Source organism: Mytilus galloprovincialis, chromosome 9, assembly GCF_965363235.1.
Source record: "Mytilus galloprovincialis chromosome 9, xbMytGall1.hap1.1, whole genome shotgun sequence".
NCBI classification, from domain to species: Eukaryota; Metazoa; Mollusca; class Bivalvia; order Mytilida; family Mytilidae; genus Mytilus; species Mytilus galloprovincialis.
The window spans coordinates 43,611,982-43,632,488 of record NC_134846.1 but is presented as its reverse complement, the minus strand read 5'-3'; the positions used below and the strand labels follow the sequence as shown (position 1 = coordinate 43,632,488).

Below are 20,507 nucleotides of genomic sequence, written 5' to 3'. Positions count from 1 at the left end.
AGTTTCTACATGTCTAGAAACATTTTTTTGCCATAGAGCATTTGAGTCAAGTAGACACAGATAATGCAATATAATTATGATATATATATATAGTTTTAAACTTCAATTTTTCAGGTGATTTTACAGTTTCTAAATTCACATCATTTGGACTCTGTGTTATAGTTGTCTCATTTGCATATCTCCTTATTTTATAATAATATAGTGCTGCTTGTTTTTGGTGCAGCATCAATACACACTCAGCATTATTACAAATTGTTATATTATTTGCTAATGATATCTCCAATTTTGTTTGCTATTTTACCTTCCGTTGGTGTATACATGTCTAAAAATCTCTATTCACTAGGAATACTCTATATAAAATTCTATACTTTAAAGAAATGGTTCTCGGTTCGTGTGATGTTTATAATTAAACAAATATTATTAGTGTAGTTCGTACAGGTAGATTGATTTTAAAGTTCTACTTAGTATTAATTGAACCGTGAATATAAAATGGCGACATGAAAGAATAGTATGATCATGATGGTGATTTTTTGTTTTTTAGGTCCGGGTTGAGGTATTCAACTTTTGGCGGCTAACATTAACTGGTAAGTTGTGTATAATTTGTTCCAGTAGATATACCCATTTTCGTTTAAAAATATTTCAAGTTAACCAATATCGATTTGAATTTGGTCGATTATCTATTTAGCAACGGAAAATCGCATAATAAAATCATATGCATTTTACACCACAGAGCATTGGCTATCATTTTATTTCAGACTATTTTCTCCATATAACACGATACTGTTTGAATAGAAAGTGCCTGACCAAAAGGGTAGAGCTACATTTTTTCGACGAGATTGTTTTTGTTTGAGCAAGAACATGCAAAATTATATAGACACTGTGCCATTTTTAAATTTTAAATACCACATGTTTGTAATTTAAACATTCAGCTTTTATTCAAACAATTTAATTGTGTGTTACATTTTGTAACATGATAATAATAATAATACTTTATTCAGAAGCAGTACAGCTTATAGAATATACAATTTAACAATATTTTTTTGAATGCATCAGTGAAATATAAATACAATACTTATACACAATACATGTATGATTAAGTATGGTTTTTGCTTTTAAAAAAATCGTGTTTTGATTCAGTAGAATGTACATTATTGTCAAAGTTTTGTTTGATCTGAATATATGTGAAATATTTGCCGCTGGACGTTTAGTTATAAAAATCCACCCATCTATCAAATTTCATTTCAAACATATTTGAATAAACCAAAATGATTGCCTCAAATAATTGTATATAATTTTAAGCATTTTTATAGCTAATTTCCACCAACTAATGGAAAAGAATAATTCGTGTCACCAAATATTTTGTTTCTCGTCCTGCATATGTATGAAATATTTGTCACTGGGCATTAAGCAAACAATTCATAAAATTCAGTGATATAAATTTTGCTAGGAAAATAAAAACTCTGTTTTATAAAAAAAAAACAACAAAAAAACAAAAAAAAAACAAAAAACAAAAACCCCATATTTTGATAAAATGAATTGTTAATGCACAATTGTTGTTTTTTTTTTGTTTTTTTTCAAATCATACAAGAATTTAAAAATCCAATTGATACATTTAAATAATTTACAAGTAAAACAAAGAACATGGACGTGTTTACCAAGAAATATCAATGACCTGTACACGAATCTGGGCACATACATTTTATTTAAAGATTAGTGTACTACTGTTAAACAAAATTACAGCACACAAATTAAATATTTTGTTGTTTACATGTAAATGATTTCTTTTATCAAACATTTAATTTTCAATTTTTATGCCCCACCTACGATAGTAGAGGGGCATTATGTTTTCTGGTCTGTACGTCCGTCCGTCCGTTCGTTCGTTCGTCCGTTCGTCCGTCTGTCCCGCTTCAGGTTAAAGTTTTTGGTCGAGGTAGTTTTTGATGAAGTTGAAGTCCAATCGACTTCAAACTTGGTACACATGTTCCCTATGATATGATCTTTCTAATTTTAATGCCAAATTAGAGATTTTACCCCAATTTCACGGTCCACTGAACATAGAAAATGATAGTGCGAGTGGGGCATTCGTGTACTGAGTACACATTCTTGTTTTTAATAAAACGCAATGGACAAATTCTGTAACCATGGACTTGTTATGCTAGATATATTTGGCTGTCAGGACACTTTGATACTACGTCTAGTTTATCTCTTACTCACGCTCCCTTTATTGGTCGAAAAACATTTTTTCTTCTTCGTAAAATCGTCCAAAACGTTGGAAAGTATAAACCACATATTTCATATTACGAATTACTCTCCCTTTCTAAGTTTCTGGATTTTCCCCTCCGTTGTGGATCGCTGTGTGGATTTTTTTTTCTGTCATTTGATTGTTGTCACATGAATGATGACGTCATGTTTACCCCATACTTCTTTGTTTTTACTCTATCAGAAGTCCTCAATGTGGTGTCCTGAAAAGTAAAACATTTAAATTGATAGCTTGATTTTGAATTATGACCACACTACATGTGTTAAATACATACATGTATGGATCTGTTAAATCTCTGTATTATTTATCCACAAGGGTTTTGGTGTAACACTTAAGAATACAACATATGATCAATACATGTAGTACATTGTTCACCTAATTATAAATTGATAAATACATTTATCAACATAGTATTACATAGATAGCTATTTCTAACAAAGTTGCTATATCAAATATTTCAAAATGAGATCAATTCTACGACTTTTGTGGATTAGAAAAAGACATGCACATATTGGTAAGTTAATTATTTTTCGAATTAAACAGTTAAATGGTTGCCCAATTATGGCCGTCGTATTGTTAGTGCCACTAGTACCCACTGACAAGAACATACTTATACCTCTCTTTTACACACAGTTTTTAGAAATATTTTATAACTTGATTGATTTTACAAGATTAGGCTCATAGAGTTGTCGGACGATGAAATCAATGTGTATGATTTCCAAAAAAGTGCATGTATATATATATATGAAGGTTTATAAAGTGAACATTTTATTATATGCGGCAATCTATGAGAATTTGTGGATAAATTTGACTCTAATACTTTGGACACATGGCTTAAAATGATTTAAATGATGACTGTGACAAAGAGAATGTATCATAGTAAACGAGGAAGCGAATAATGTATAATTTAAAGGGTCTGAATGAGGAGTCTTTAATTTTGAATTCTTTAATGTTCCAAGCCATTTTCCTCTAGTTTTGTGCCTGTTATTCTTCATTATTTATATTTTAGCACCTCTCTATTCCCATTTCCTTATTTTTCGGTCCCTTTCTCTATTCTGTACTGATTTGCCCATATTTTCTGTCGTACTGGCTCACTATTCTCTATTCCGAAAATCTCATCCAGACCCTCAAGTATTCTATTACATGTATACACATTTAAGCCGATATTGTAGATTAAACTTTCAAGTCATATAATGGAGATTGTAAAAAAAGGTTACTCTCATGTTGCTTCCTTGTGTCATGTAATGAAAGTTTATATGGGAAGAAAATAAACATTTTACAAGTGCTTTATAAATTTTAGATTTAACCTTATCAGTCATTTTGTATGAATATATATATTGAGTAACTTTATAGTAAATTGTTATTCTGCCTTTTAAAACAAGATGCAAGTAATTATAGATTATCGTTGATCATCTCAACGAGATTGATTTTCATGCTTGAGCCGGGACGGCGAAAGCGAGAAAAGCAATTGAGTTGAGATAACCAAGGATATTTATCTGTTTATCGCTATTTTACCTATGACCACGTTGTCAATTTCATGTCAATTTAATTAGCAACGCCACGTGCCTCCTTAGTTTCTAGCGATTATTTTCCATCTCAATCGAGTACCATGATATGAAAAATTATCACAAAAAAAGATCATAGGAAAAATGCACAAAATAGCGATAAATTATATTATATAAAAAAGTGCGTTCAGGATGATAATAGGACATGTTTTTCAGGTATGAAGTAAGTTTGAAAAACTGTTAAGTTGATTGGAAGCAATGGAAATAAAGTCATTTCAAATTGATAATTATAAAATTCTTACTAGATTAGATTTCTCAACATTGTTTAGAGTATGGTTTAGTGATTTGTAAATGAATTATTAATTTGCATTAGTGAATTAATAGAACTGATATTGGAAATTTTAACAAGTGCGTTTACATATTGACTTTATGGATAAGGCCACAATTAAAAATATTTTGGTTTGCCCAAACCCTATCTAAAGGTTGAGACCGTGGGTAGGTAGGTAGGCATTTTCTTTTTCTTTTTTTTTAAAGAGAAATTGAAGTATCGGGTGTTTATTAGTCTGCATGCCTATCTGATTAAAAAAAACTTCTTCAAATCAGGACAATAAAAGAATTTGAGTAGTCAGCTTTTTCCTAGGTAGGTAGCGTTTGGGCAAACAAACCTATTCTTTTTTATGGCCTAATAATGAATCATTCTCTAAGCCATCTGACCCCAAGGGTTGACTATATGATATAGAAGTATGGTCATCGCAGAACTTCTCCCGTCCGATAGGAGTTCCAATGGTTAAAGTGGTGAACCCGTTTGGTTGTGAGGGATGCACAAATACGCAGCAACGTTTTGTCGAAATGCAAGTATGTCCGATGCATTGTATATATAGGATGAGTACCTATATACGATACAGACCACTAGCCAAAAACTCTCCGAGGGGGTCCATTTGTAGCCTGTTGTAAGACAATATTGCTGCCCCTTAAAATATATCCAAATTTTTCAGTTGTAAGCCAAATTTCCCGCCCTCCACGCCGTTCAATATTCACGCATACTTTACATAACTTACTTGCTGTAGTGTATTGATTAGTATTATCCTTACGCATAAAATATTTGCCACTGGACGTTAAGTAAGTAGCAATCAATAGTATTAGAACAATTAACGGAAAAATACAATTTTACATTAGTTCTTGAATTAACAATTACTTAATCTAATGTATTATGTTTCATAAAACAAATGATTTATATTTTTTTAAATGCAAGCATATACTTCATGTTTACAAATGTATACGAGAGAGGCAGGATATATCAAAGTGACATTCAAACTATTCATATAAAACAAATTGACAATGCCATGGCCAAAAACCGAAAAACGACGAAATGACAAACATCAGTCAACAAAACATAACACAATATATATTTTTTTTATCAAATGGCCAATATGTTACCATATCTATAATACTAAAATCACGAGGTCCAATTTGTCAGCCGTCATCACGTAAAAACGACGAATCAAAGAATTCAACTTTATATACAACTAATATAGTACAAAGGTGTAGATTAAAAATTACACCACTCCAGGCCCTTTTGTTTTCCACGTATTAAATTAATATTGCCAATAATTAGGAAGTTCCGGGTCGAGTCCGATACCGATACCAATAGTATAATCACCTGTTACCTATTACCTTATCTACATACGTTCCGCATCTGACAGGCGCACCACCAAACGGTGTATTCAGGATTAATATGATTTATACACGGGTCATAATCACAGGGTTTACACTACTAAATTTTCAAATTGTTACCTATTGTAGTATTTTAATCCGTAAGACTTTCTAAGATAACAATACGAATACTAAAAATCTGGACTAAAAATAAGTTTCAATTTGTTAGCGGGCATGACGTAAAACAACGAATCAAATAATTCAACTTTATTTATAACTAATATAGGACAATGCTGTTGATTAAAAAATACTCCATTCCAGGACTTTTTGTTTTCCAAATAATTAATATTACCAATAATTGATAAGTTCCAGTTCGACGGGTTCAAACAGAAAGATTTGAAAGCAGAGAAAATTGTGTTTCTTATAATCGGCATGACTTTATCAGATGACAGTACTAATACTAAAATAAGGCTTGCGCATAGTTATATACTTTAATTCAGTCACGGACCCGCGATATCACGGGTGTGTTCTAGTATAAATATAAGTAGATGTGGTTTTTGGTGACAATGAGACAACTCTCCATCCAAGTCACAATTTGTATTACTTAACCCTTATAGGTCAAAGTACGCCCTTCAACACGGAGCATTGGCTCACACCGAACAGCAAGCTATAAACGGTCCCCAAAATGACTAGTGGAAACCCAATTGCTACATATTTATATACACTATATTATCCCCTCTTTTTTCAACCAATCTTCACAACTCGGTCTCCTATTTCTATAATTGGTATAGTATTTCAACTGTATGTATATCATGTGCAATCGTATTTTTTTTATATTTCAGTACGAAGAGAAATGGCAAGAGTTATATGCTTAGGCTTTGAGATAAATTATGCAGATTTGTGACAGAAAAACATTACATTACATGTAAGTAGCATATTAAACAAGTATATTCTGATAAAGATTCCGGACACTCCATCTTGATTAAAAGATGTAAGAAACAGTAGTTTTGTTTCACGATGTTGAGCAAAACAGCTTTGTAGCCTGATGTTCAGAAGTTGTCTTCGTTTATGTGCTTCATAAGTGTTTCTCGTTTCTCGTTTTAATATATATTAGATCGTTGGTTTTCCTGATTGAATGGTTTTACACTTATCATTTTATGGCCCTTTATAGCTTGCTGTTCGGTATGAGCCAAGGCTTCCTGTTGAAGCCCGTACTTTGACCTATGATTTTTTACTGTTTACACATTGTGACTTGGATGGAGAATTGTTATGTGGCCTGTGGGCACTCATACCACATCTTATTTATATTGACAAGAAATATCTAGTATCAATCTGATAATCTGAGTTTAGCTCATTTCAATAGAATTTAATAGTTATTTATATTATGTTGTATTGTTATACTTCACGTTAAAATACCATAGTTTGATTGGCTAATACGAGGGTAATAATTTACTCTATCATATGACTGAGCGGTTGACAATTTTTTAAATGTCACCCTCTCGTCTAGACCAATCAAAAATCTATAATGTAAAGGACAATGAATTGAATTTACATCAAGTTATTAAAGACAATGCTTAAGTTCTACATTTTGGCTCAGATTCTGTTATTTGACTGTCAAACAAAAAAAAACCATCTTGCTTCACTTCTGTTTTTTATAATACCCGTAACGTTGTTACATGTACGTGTCGTCATAGAAAATACTTTTGAATAAAATTTATCTGTAAAAGGCAATAATGATGGGACATTCAGTATAATAAATTAAATAACACATAGCTGAGAGGGTGATAGAGCGATTGGTACCCACCGAAAAACATTGTCAACCTTGGCTTCGCCGCGGTTGACAATGTTTTCTCAGGGTAACAATCTGCTCTATCACCCTCTCAGCTATGTGTTATTTATATACTGTTACACCACTGACACAGTTCAGGGAAAGGGTTTGACGCCGGTTTGCAAGTTTAAAATCTACCATATGGTCCAAGGACATAGTTATCGTCCCTTGGTTGGAGTATAGTCCCTAGTGTGAACAGTGTATAACTTGCATTTTTAATTTGATACACTTTCCCAATTTATTTCTTGATATTTAATGCATTACTGAGGGGGATGAAATTACATGTTAAAAAAAATTGGGTGCTGAATCTTTATGTTAAGTAGTGATTTGGTCCAGTTCAAAAAGGTCAAATTTTATTCAGTCTAAAGCTGTCAAACGGAATTGTATACCCCCTTAACACAGAATTGTCAATATTTTGAGTTAGAGCTGGTAGAAGTTTCTATAATTTTGACATTATTTGTCCACTTAGTAGTATACTACACTGTAAAAATGTTTTTGATATAGAGCTGGTGCGATTTTTTGAATTTGAATTTATTATCTTAAAGAAATTCACTACGAAATAACTGACAGTGTGTTCTCAGGCCATAATCAGTCTGTGTCTATCTCAAGTTAGAAGCCTGTAATTCAGTTGTTGTCGTTTGTTACTGTATAATATTTTTTCACGTCAATCTTTTGTACATTACACAAGCCGTACGTTTTCTCGTTTGAATTGATTTACATTTGTCATTTCGCAGGCTTTCCTATCTATCTGTTTGGTATATGTTTTGCTCATCTTTGTTGTTGTGCGTTGACCTATTGTTGTTAAATTCTACACCATCTGGTCTTTGTTGGAGAGCTTTTTCTGATTTTTATATAGTTTCAGATAAATAAAAAAAAGATCGATTCTCTGTTTATATAAAAAGCATGAGTTTTGCTAACAATCATAAGTTTTAAATTAAATTAGAATGTAACGTAGTATGTACACTTGTACAGTTTTGAACGCTTATGAACAAATATTGGCCTATATCATGTCGAAAATTATATTTTAACATTGTACAAGGTCGTAAACAAAATATTTCTATTGTCGGAAAATGTATAATAATTTATTTGTACGAGCTTTAGAAGCAGGACGAAAAGCGAGGCTCGCTGAACTTTTCTACTGTTTGCAGAACTCGTTCAAATACATTTTGCATTTCCGAAAATGTATATATATAAAATTGAGAATGGAAATGGGGAATGTGTCAAAGAGACAACAACCCGACCAAATAAAAAACAACAGCAGAGGGTCACCAACAGGTCTTCAATGTAGCGAGAAATTCCCGCACCCGGAGGCGTCCTTCAGCTGGCCCCTAAACAAATATATACTAGTCCAGTGTTAATGAACGCCATACTAATTTCCAAATTGTACACAAGAAACTAAAATTAAAATAATACAAGACTAGCAAAGGCCAGAGGCTCCTGACTTGGGACAGGCGCAAAAATGCGGCGGGGTTAAACATGTTTGTGAGATCTATATATAATATCTTTGTCCTGCAATTTACGCTTAGAACTTGATTTTTTTTCATAGTTTTAATGCGTAGCAGCGAACAGGACCTTAACATAAACACATAAGAAGTATTCACAATATGGAGGCGGCGTAACAGAAGAAAATAATTTGAACAAATACAAATAAAGCAAATATTTATGTTGTACAATAGTTGGCCGATTGCAGGATAAATGCTTTTCTCTGGCTGTTTATAATTTTAACACTTATTCCATTGGAAGTGTACAAATTTATATTTCATTTTGATAAAAAAAAAATGATTTATGTTATTAGTTGAGCTTCGAACTATAATATTTTTGTTAGTCTCTTAGATCGATGCGATGTATCTTTCGTCTTTTTTGCCAAAAAATGTGTATGTTGATGGAGAGTTGTCTTATTTGCACTCATACCACATCTTCTTATATCTATATCTTTTAAATCACTGTTGTCAGCGGGAAGGTTATGAGCTAAGAAAAACATACAAATCTCGCGATATTTTGCATGTAGCTGTCCGAAGTCAGGATTGATAACTTCCATTTCTTATTAGTACCTCGCCGGGGTTTACATATATATACGTTTTGCTCGAAACTCTTGACACTTTACAGATAAATCATTTTGTAATCTTTTTTCGTCTGAGCACTGTCTTGGGTTTACCATGTCACATTTGAGAAGTTGTAAACGTATTCCGTAAGTTTCAGCCCATGTACATACGAACTTACATGATTTGCATTGTCATTGATATGGACGAGGAACATGATTGGTCCGATTCTGTTTCCTGGGAGACTTTTGAAAGTATAACCGAATCGCCTGGTTTAATCCCATTTACAACTGCGCATTCGACGTGTTGGTAAGGCATGAGTGTATCCAGTTTACGATAGATGTTTTTGGTACGCCATATTTGTTGAGTTGCTTTAAGTAGTTCGGGCTGTACTGTGTCGAATGCCTTTTCAAAATCTAACTTATTGTTAATTTTTACGGGAATTGGCCAATCGGGGATGACATTTAATAGTTGAGTTTATCGGAATCAAAAATAATATCAGAGAAAGGATTTTAGAAGTTTGAAGCGTATTCCCTAAATATTTTCGATCTCACATGCATATGTCTCAGTAAAAAGTGTCCTATATACTTTAATATAAGATATTTATGGGGTAATGCCTGTGTTCTCATCCCCATTTTTTATTATTGATTTTAAATTATCATTGTATCATGGATCAAATTTATTCGTTCATGGTATGTTCACTAGTTTTTGTTACTATGTCTTATGATTGAGTTAATCCAATTTAATTTATATTTATAGTGTGTCATTCTATGTTGTGATGTTACACTATTGTTTTAGATAAGGATGAAGGTTGGTACATATCAAAACGTTGAAACCCGTTGCATTTGTTTGCACCTGTCCGAAGTCAGAAACCTAATGTGTAGTGGTTGTCGTTTGTGGATGTGGTTCATAAGTGTTTCTCATTTCTCGTTTTTTTTTGTATAGAATTGATTGTTGTTTTTCCTGTTTGAAGGGTTTTACACTAGCCATTTTTCGGCCCTCTATGGTTTGATGTTCGGTATGACCCAAATGCTTCGTGTTGAAGGCCGTACTTTAAATTTTTGTATTTATCAGTTCTTTTCAGTACTGTTTTGGCAATGCCATTTAGATGGAAGTAGATACAAGCTTAAACCGATATTTTTTCTTTGTCTGTTTGTCTATATATAGTTGTATTATTGGCAATCATATGACTTCTCCTTCTTTTTATAGTAATATTTGTGATTCAATACACGGGATCCTCTATGAAACATATTCTATACCTTGTAGCATTAACATTATTTTTAACTAGCTGACCAGCAAAACTAATTTAATGGTTCGATAAAAATCAAATTGTTTGTACAATATATTTGATTTTTCGTTTTTGATGCGTTTTGTTACTTGATTTTGCCATGTGATTATGGACTTTCCGAATTGATTTTCCTCTAAGTTCAGTATTTTTGGTATTTTACTTTCAATGGGAATAAAAATTATGCAAATATTCGATCAATTTGTCGTTTATGATATCAATATTCGAGTATAAATCGCACACAATTTCGACCAAATCCATGCATCGTATGTACAAAAAAAAAAAATGTATTCAGATGTACCGGTTATAAAAATAATTCCGAAGTTAATCTATCTAAATACTTGACTTCAAGACATAAAACTTTCGAGTACGATTCAGACTCAGAAGTGTTGTATTCCGAGTATTGAGTGAAATGTTATAACTTAAATAGTTAAGCGTCAGTGTATTTTGTGTTTCCAGCACCCATTTTGTACTCAGAGCACCGGGTACAGCTTTATTGCCAAAGAGTCGGGAAACTCTTCTATCATTTTGATGAAAGTCTGAAAATGTCGTCCAAAATAAGTGAAGAAACAGCTGAATTAACCTTTTGAAAAGCAAATTTGAAATAAAGAAATACAAATCCACACTCATTATAGTTTCAATTCGTTCAGTCACATCGGAAAAAGCTACTAAGTTCGTAAAAAAAAGCAATGTTCTTGTAAATAGTAAAAATAAAGATAAAAAGCAATTGAAATAAAACAAATTCCATATAATGTTATCATTTTTCTCCAACAATAGCACACGACGAGTACTGCAGGCTTTATGAGCTTTTTATATAAACAAAATCATAAGCCTGAAGTACCAACTTCAATTGATTTTTTACTGGCTGTATACCTCTTTGCGTGGAACATGCTAATTATCTGTTATGTATGCAGATTGATCAGAGAAATTCAGGGATGTCTGTCCTTTTATTTGGTTGATTATTTCGGACGTGATGTCATGGATGGCCGTTTTTATTGGTGAACGAATCTGGAGTGCACGGAGAGAATCAACGAACTTCGTCAAGAAAATTGACGATCCTAGTCAATATTGATTGGCGTCAAACACATCTGCAACATCCGAGGTTCGACCTCACATTCTCAGTGTTGACTGGCTAGTGATACAGTAGTTGCATTAGTTCAACAACTTAGCCGTCGAGGCCCCGGTGTGTAGTCAATTTCATAAAAAAAATTAAAAAGACCATGAATATTATTTTGTTATGTTTTATCTTTAAGCGATCTATGGAAATTTTCATTTGTTTTTCTCAACTTTCTACTTAATCATTATTTATCAAATCGCATGAACTTTAAAATATGCAAAACGCGACAAGGCAAGAGTCTCCTGCTTTGCAAGCATTACCCACCATGTTCATTCACACTTTGTCAACATATCAGATATACGACACAATCTTTAAATTTCATGTAAGAAGACTATTCTGGTATATAAAGAACTTAGACTGCGAAAACATATCATGACCGTATTAGTAATGTAGGGTCGATTTCAATCGTTTTACCTCATTAGGGGCAAAGTTTGTGAATTAAACATATATAAGTGAAGTCCATATAGCATGTACATGCAAGAGTCTAACGGAGCAATTGAGATATCGAATGCAATACGGTAAGGTAGGAGGTAAGTTATCTCCAAGAAAATGAGAGTTGACAAGCTTCAAAATTTAAAATTGATTTTAAATTTTTTATTGATTTATCCCTATAATATATATTTAATATCTACACCCTTACTTCTCAGCAATATTGCCGTACAATTATAACATCTGATATATGCTTGAATAAATTAAACATCTTGAATTGTGTTAAATGAATGTCTGGTATATATTCTAAAAAAGATACAATCACAATTAGTTGGTGTTTTGTAACAATCGATGTAGTAGTTACATGTAATATAGCCAAATACTGATAATAGATCATTCTGTGTGTTCTGCTTTGATGATCTTAAAATCTTTTCGAAACCTTTAGTGTATTTGAATAGTTAAAACTATTATTGCGTTTTAGGTCTGGATCTTAATAAGTTCAATATTGATATACAGCCGTGTAAAGATATAAACTGTGAAAGAAGCTTCAATAGAGTTCAAAAGTTAATGTTTATTCTTTATTGTATTTTCAGAATACGGCATAGAAGCAGTCGAAAACACTAATACCGAAAGTACTTTTTTTTTTTATTGAATGCTATCTACCATTGTTAGCAAATGATGCGATATCGAACACACAAAAGTATTGATACCATGGAAAATTCTTATCGAACCTTTTATGTGATTTTGTGATATTTCCAAAACTGTATTGTCGTTTCTATTTTTAAACGAATGAACTTGAAAAATGGCTGGAGTTGCTGTTAAAGACGACCACTACCTAATTGTAGCTGCATTGGATATTGGAACTACATACTCTGGATATGCATTTGCGAGGCGAGATCAATTCAATAAAGATCCCTTACAGATAGACACAAATATCTGGAAGTCTGGTACGCAACTCTTGTCGCTTAAAACACCAACTTGTCTCTTACTAGATTCGAACATGAAGATGGAAGCATTTGGATATGAAGCAGAAAACAGATATTCTGACCTTGTTGAGAAGAATGAACATGATGAATATTATTATTTCCACAGATTCAAGATGAGCCTGTATAAAGCAAAGGTACTGGAGAGTAAATTTACTTATCGTCTTCATCATAATGATTTTTTATGTATCAAAAACTCAAAAGAAAATGTTTCAGGTTCTTTGCCCTGTTCTGTTTACTGAGAAAAAACTTGTTTCAGATTCAAACTTAATCAATCAATAGTATTCCACTGCGTATTGATTTTGATAGTGAAATCAACATTTGATTGGTTGAAGCTATCACACGTGACGTCGAACAAAACTTCATATTCCCCTCTGAATATCATATTCCCCTCTTAACGTCGGGATTGCCTTGAACGACGTTACCCGCGGTTAATGTTTGAATAAAACATTTTGATTGGGTTTGTTTTAAAGATAGTATAGTAATTTTGTTTATAAAATTTATTTTAAATCTAAAAACAAATAGAAAAGGTTAAATGAATAATTAATAAACTTTAAATCGGTACTGATTTTTATTGTGTATGTTGTGTTTAGTTATAAAACAAAACGGAGAAGAAAACAATTATGTAAATAAATATCTTATATAAAGAACTAAAAAGTATAGGCAGTGGAAAAAACATTCATTGGTCTTGGCTTCGGGAGATATGAAGATTTGTTCACCCTCGAAAAGTCATATTTCCCTAGCACGATGCCCTCGTGAAATATGATTTTTCTCGGGTTAACAAATCTTAATATCTCCCTAAGGCACGGGAAATAAATGCATAATGTCTTTTTTTTTATTAACCTCAATATTTACATAGATTCTATGTTTACAGTTGATAAGATCAAGACCGAGAAAAAAGATTGCATAAAGTTTTTCGTTCAGTTTTTTACATAAATAAGGCCGTTAGTTTTCTCGTTTGAATTGTTTTACATTGTCTTAATGGGGCCTATTATAGCTGGCTATGCGGTATTATTAGTTACATAGTGTGCTAGTGACCTAATACGGTATATATGGGGTCAGTAAATTCCATATGGGGTGAGAGCGAAGCTCGAATCCCCATATGGAATTTACTGACCCCATATATACCGTATTACGTCACTAGCACACTATGTAACGAATTTATCTTACCGACTATCTTAACGGGTGAAATTAATACTAGTGATTCTCAAAATGAGCAAGTCTTCAATACTGTGAGCACTAAGAAAATACTTCCATTGATCCTACAAAAACAGATGCCAAGAATAACGACTTGTAAGGTTTAAATGAATTTAATTCAATCTTAATCATCAATTTCTTCGTCTGTTGGAACTTTTAAGATTTTTTCTCAGTACCGTTTTGTTTTTTATAAAGGGACATAACACCATTACTAACCGTGTATGAAATAAGCCCCGCCCCCTTCTTACCTAATAAGGAATATAAAGGGACGTAACTCCACTACTAACCGTGTATGAGATAAGCCCCGCCTCCCTACTAACCTAATATCAAATATACACGGTTTGCACGCGGACGCTTTTAACCAATCATATTCCTGGAAATGTATAGGAGGTAAGATAAATATATATATTGTATGTAGAAAATGTGTTGGATTATAAAAGTCTTTCAACCTAAAATCTAAGTTCTTTTGCTACACAATAAGTTTGTACTTCTTACATAAATCAGGTTATACAATACAATATGCCTATGTCACATAACACAACCAACGAAAATTGATATCAATATATATATGTGTTCGCTGTCAATATTCTAACTTGGTTGTGATTACGCCTGAAAATCGTGGCCATCAATACAGGCTTGGCATGTTTATTCGTTCGGGTTTTTTTTTTATGCGCTGGTAAAAATTACTGAACAAAAGGTTAGAATCTGTCATTTTGATTTGAGGGCTATATATGAGTTTTTGCATTATCACATTTTACTTTTCATAGAACTTAAGCAAAGAATTGATCATAGAAGATATAACTGGAAAGAGCGCCTCAGCTTTAGACATTTTCTCTATGTCAATTAAAGCTCTAAAAGAACATTTTCTCAACAAAATAAGAGAGCAGATTACTGAAATACATATTGACGATATCCGTTGGGTTCTCACTGTTCCCGCAATATGGTCAGACGGTGCCAAGCAATTCATGCGAAGCAGCGCAGAAAAGGTATTCAAAATATCCTTTGTGTTTATGGTCTATTTTCATTGAGATTTCTTATTTCATTCTTTATATATATATCACATTTTAGTTGTGCGTGACCAATTGCATATACATGAGTTTATGAGTTCAAAATTACAATTTGTTGTAATGTTGTTTTGTAATATTTTTAAGGTTGTATCTTTCAACTGATTCATTTAGCTTCTTCAATAGTTTTTTTTCTTATGAATTAGAAATTGCACCTGAAAAAGTTGATAGTAATGGAGGGAAATTATTATCAACATATTTGTTGAGTTTGTTAAATTGGTATTGTAATAGTAACTGGGTTTTCCAATGAGTAATCATTGCGTTTAATTGCTTGTTGGGTAGGTTTTTTTCTTGTACTCATATGATGTAACATTAATATAAAGCAGTTTTATAAAACCAGAAGAAAAAAAAAAGAAAAAAACTACAAAAGTCTACTGTGTTATGCATAGAAATGTGGGGCTAGTCTCTTTCATGCAGCAATTTGTACATCCCAATTTAAACTCAAAAAAAACAAAAGCAAGAAAATGTACATCAATGAATCTTTGTTGATCTAAGTGCTCCGAAAGAGTAAGCAGATTCTGCTCCAAATATGGAACCCGTCGTGTTACATTGTACTAATAATAGTTCAAACCCGTGTATAGTCTAACTCGGTAGGAAACATTCGGGAAATAGAGGACGGAATTGTAGGTACGACATTTTATACATATTTGCTATCATCTGAGAAAAAGATATTCCATAAGGGCCAACCAAATAGTTGTTGCATCGTATAGTTTACGAAGGTTTAATAGTTTCCTTGTGAGCAGAAAATCTCTATCATTGAAATCATGATAGGAAAAAGAAGCCCTAGAAATTTAAGATAAAGGACACTGCTAATGTCTTTCCTTTCTTCCTAAGAAGTTACTGTATGAAGTCAGCCATATATAAGTAATGAAACAAGTCGGCAAGAAGTGGTTCCGATGGAAATGCCGTATGTTTGTTGAAAAACACATTCTCCAAACGTAACAAATATGTTGTCAATCAAGCAATCAAGCATCTTGATAATGTCAGTTTCAGCGATTTAAAAAAAAAAAAAAAAATAGGGGTGGGGGTTCGATTTTGTCTATTAAGCTGTTTCACCATTGTTCAAACTAAGGGTATGGCTGAAACCTCTTTAGCATTCAATTGGTTTTACACCGCCACTATATTTATGTAATAGTCCTAGGTCAAAAGGGGTTGTTTCAGTGGTTATTGTTGATCTATTATATTTGTCTTTTGTTACGTGTGTCTGGCGTACAAAACTACAAGCGTGGTATTATTTATGTCACTTTTGTATACAATTTAACATTTCAGGCAGGAATATCTCCAAATAAATTACGATTAGCTCTTGAACCCGAAGCAGCATCCATATACTGTCAATATTTACCTACAGAAAAGTTGGAAGGAGCAGAAAAGGGATTACCAGTAGCTGCTGTTGGTACGAAATATATGGTTGTTGATTTAGGAGGTAACTGTCCATATTAGTAAATTCTATAAACAACGCACAATAAGGTAGCACAATACAAAGATTTTTTGTACTTCCAATCTCCAACCTTTAAAATGCTGTTACTCTCTTAAGACTGCATACGATTTAATAAAAAGAGGTATATATTGATAGATAAAAGATTAATCTTTTTAATGAATGCAATATTGTTGTTATGCAATAATAATATAATCAATTATTGTGCAATTAATGGCAAAATCTTGGTCAGTTCTGTTGAGTGAATTTAGCTCTATCAGCTCTATCATCTTTATAACTATAACGGAAATTTTAACAAAATCTGAATCAACACAGCAGGAGCTACAAAAGTGTGTCTCAAATTATCACTATCGTACTCCATTCTCTCATAAATCTGTAATTAGTGTAAACATCCTTACCACATAAAAGGGCAGCAGTCTTTTTGCGCCAATTACTATTTTTCGGGGATATCATTTCCGCCAAATTTTGGTTTTTAAATGTATCAATTGCGACAATATTCGGAACTCATTTGCGCCAATTTACCTGTACAATATCTATTATATATAGTAATTATTAAGGTAGATCATAAGTATATATTTCTTGAGACTGAATTTGGTTAGATTGTTCATGAAAAAACACATTTTTGTGCATATATAAAAGTATCTACGAGATACAATTTTGAAATAAATTGTGAGAAGATAGGATTAATAATATGTTTTAAGAAAATAAAAATAAAAATGGTGACACCGAAATCGTTTTCTTGCTACAAGCAAAAGTAAAACTTGTCCACTATATTTTACTTATTATTAAAAGTGTTCAGTAAGAAATATAAAAAAAATCAGTTTGAGATTACCAATAATGGAGCAGAGGCATTCCAATGAATATGTTTTTGACAAAATAATGAAGCTACAAGCTACTACATAATAAAATACCCCCCTTTTTTAACAGTACCCGCACAGAAATGTGTCAAAATATGCAGGAGAACTCAGCCGCAGAGACGTTGTGTGTGAAATGAGTTACGAATTCCAGCCTTTAATGTATATGTTGACCGACTGTAGATAAAAATAAATAAAGTATTCTATTAAATGAATTAAAATGAAGGAAGAGGGACGTCATTTTCCTATTAATTGACACAAATGATATTATGCAACTTTAAAACAAGTGGCGCAAACGTTGTTCGCCAGTTCTATTTGATGCGTTTCCCTTAGTTTTAGTTTGTAACTCGAATTGTTTTTTTCTCGATAGATTTATGAATTTCGAATAGCGGGATACTACTGTTGCCTTTATTCATAATAAATTCAACTGATTTGTATAGTTTGTTCTTATATTGTACTGTAATGCCACTGTCCCAGGTAAGAGGATGATTGGGATCCCGCTAACATGTTAAACCTCGCTTCATTTTGTATGTATGTTCCTGTTCCAAAATTTAGCGAGGGACGAAAGTTACCAGAGGGACAGTCAAACTCATAAATCGAAAATAAACTGACAACGCCATGGCTAAAAATGAAAATGACAAACAGACAAACGATAGTACACATGACAGAACATAGAAAACTAAAGAATAATCAACACGAACCCCAACAAATACTAGGGGTGATCTCATGTGCTCCGGAAGGGTAAGCAGATCGATAAGTCACATTCATGAAGGGGAAGGGGGTTGTAGTTACGACGTAAGGAACATATCCGATATCATGTATTCCATAACGGTTAACCAACTCGTGAACGCGTCCGTAAAATTTACGAAGTGATGATTTCAACTTCACCATTTTGAACTCTTGATTTAATAGCTTTTTTATGAGCAACAACCCTATATCAAGAAAAGCATGATAGGAAATGTAAGCACGGGAATATCGTATCAATTGGGATATATATGAATCGTATGCAGGTGCTGCTGGAATATTGATACTTAGAAATGGAAAGTTCACAATTGGAAAGCTGAAATCATCTCTTTTGTCGTAAAGGTTTGTTTTCAATCGACCCTCATTGTCAATTTATAGATGTAAGTCCAGATATGAGGCCGACTTAACTGTATCGGTTGTATCCTTTATCACTAGTGCAAGTCAGGAGCCTATAATTCAGTGGTTGTCGTTTGTTTATGTATTACATATTTTTTTGGTACATAAATTAGACTATTAGTTTTCTCGTTTGAATTGTTTTACATTGTCATTTCGGGGCCTTAAATAGCTGACTATTTGGTATGGGCTTTCTTCCTTGTTGAAGGCCGTACGGTGACCTATAGTTCTTAATTTATGTGTCCTTTTGTCTCTTGTGGAGAGTTGTCTCATTGGCAATCATACCACATCTTCTTTTTTATATATAATCATTACTATTGCTTTTAAGGAGGCACAGTCGACATAACAGTACATGAAAAAAAGAATGACGGTAGTCTTAAGGAGATTTGCCACGCATCAGGAGCTGATTATGGCGGAACAAGTGTTGACCGTGAGTTCTTTAAACTAATAGAAAGTATTATTGGAACTGCAGCGATGAACGAGTTCAAGGGTGAATACATAGAATCCTACCTTGACTTATTAAGATATTTTGAAATAAAGAAAAGGAATTTTGATGCATAAACAGAGGATATTAGGATACATATCCCTTTAGTTGCTTTTAATGAGGTCTGCAAAAAACATTTGAAGAAAAATTTTGAAACAGCCATCGAATCGTCCAAGTTTAGAACAGATATTGTGACTAAACTGGACAAGTTACGTATTAAAAAAGAGACTTTTATTTCCACATTTCAACAAACCATTTTAGGTATAACCAAATTAATTGGTGAAATATCAAACAAAAAAGGTGTTGATGGACTGTCACAAATTATTCTTGTTGGTGGATTTTCGGAGTGCACTTTGGTAAAAAAAGAAGTAAAATATAATTTTCCAGATCAGAAAGTAATTATTCCGACGGATAGTGGAATGGCGGTTTTAAAGGGAGCCGTAATATTTGGTAATAACCCGGATTCAATTTCGGAAAGAATTGCAAAATGCACTTATGGATTCAGTAAACGGAAAAAGTTTGATCCACAAAAACATGATCGTAGTCATCTAGAAATAGTGGACGGAGAAGAGAAATGTAATCGTGTATTCGAACCAATAGTTAAACGCAATGAAATTTTACCGTTAGGCAAAAAGGTAACTTCCATAGCTAAATGTAAACCGGAAGAGAATGGATTGTTAACACTTCGTATTTATCAATCAGAAAAGGATGACCCGATGTATACAGATGAAGACAGTTGTTCGGTATTAGGAACAATAACAGAACAGTTAACAAGCGCTGGAATAACAGATAAAGTTAAAGTCCAGTTGATTTTCGGCGAAACTGAGATTAGAGTTAAAATTAAGGAAAGAGCAACACACAAAGAGTGGAACGGAAAAATAGAGATGATATAACCAAAACAAACCGCAAAACTCGTCTTCTATACAAGATGTAACTAGGCACATGATACTTTAATTAATAGAATCGAAATGTTTGATCTTTTCAAGTGTATCCCTTATGATTTAGTGTTCATTTTTATGAGCAATGAATTTTTTTTCTTAAAATTTGTGAACATATCAGTAAAAATCTGAAATGGCCTATATTTGGACTAGACTGTAGTGAGTTTTACTCGACCAGTCTGAATTGGTCTGAAATATACGTGATAATACTCGACTGAACCATACTTAACAGTCTTAACTTGTACTGGTCCGAGTACACAGTTATCGTCCTTTGATTTTCGTTGTCCACGAATGTAGTC

The 20,507-nt window shown here is 32.7% G+C and overlaps 1 protein-coding gene across 2 annotated transcripts; it reads left to right on the top strand.

The window, feature by feature from the left end:
- Positions 1-453: 453 nt before the first annotated feature.
- Positions 454-20,265, top strand: LOC143045051 (heat shock 70 kDa protein 12A-like). Of its 2 annotated transcripts, none has more exons than XM_076217340.1 (6): positions 454-584; positions 6,261-6,343; positions 12,710-13,236; positions 15,064-15,282; positions 16,630-16,783; positions 19,115-20,265. In XM_076217340.1, exons 3-6 carry the CDS (start codon positions 12,919-12,921, stop codon positions 19,345-19,347), a joined length of 924 nt encoding a protein of 307 aa, XP_076073455.1. In that variant the 5' UTR covers positions 454-584; positions 6,261-6,343; positions 12,710-12,918; the 3' UTR covers positions 19,348-20,265. The 2 variants fall into 2 exon arrangements, with proteins under 2 accessions (XP_076073455.1, XP_076073456.1); XM_076217341.1 differs by lacking the exon at positions 454-584 and adding an exon at positions 2,227-2,774.
- Positions 20,266-20,507: the final 242 nt, after the last annotated feature.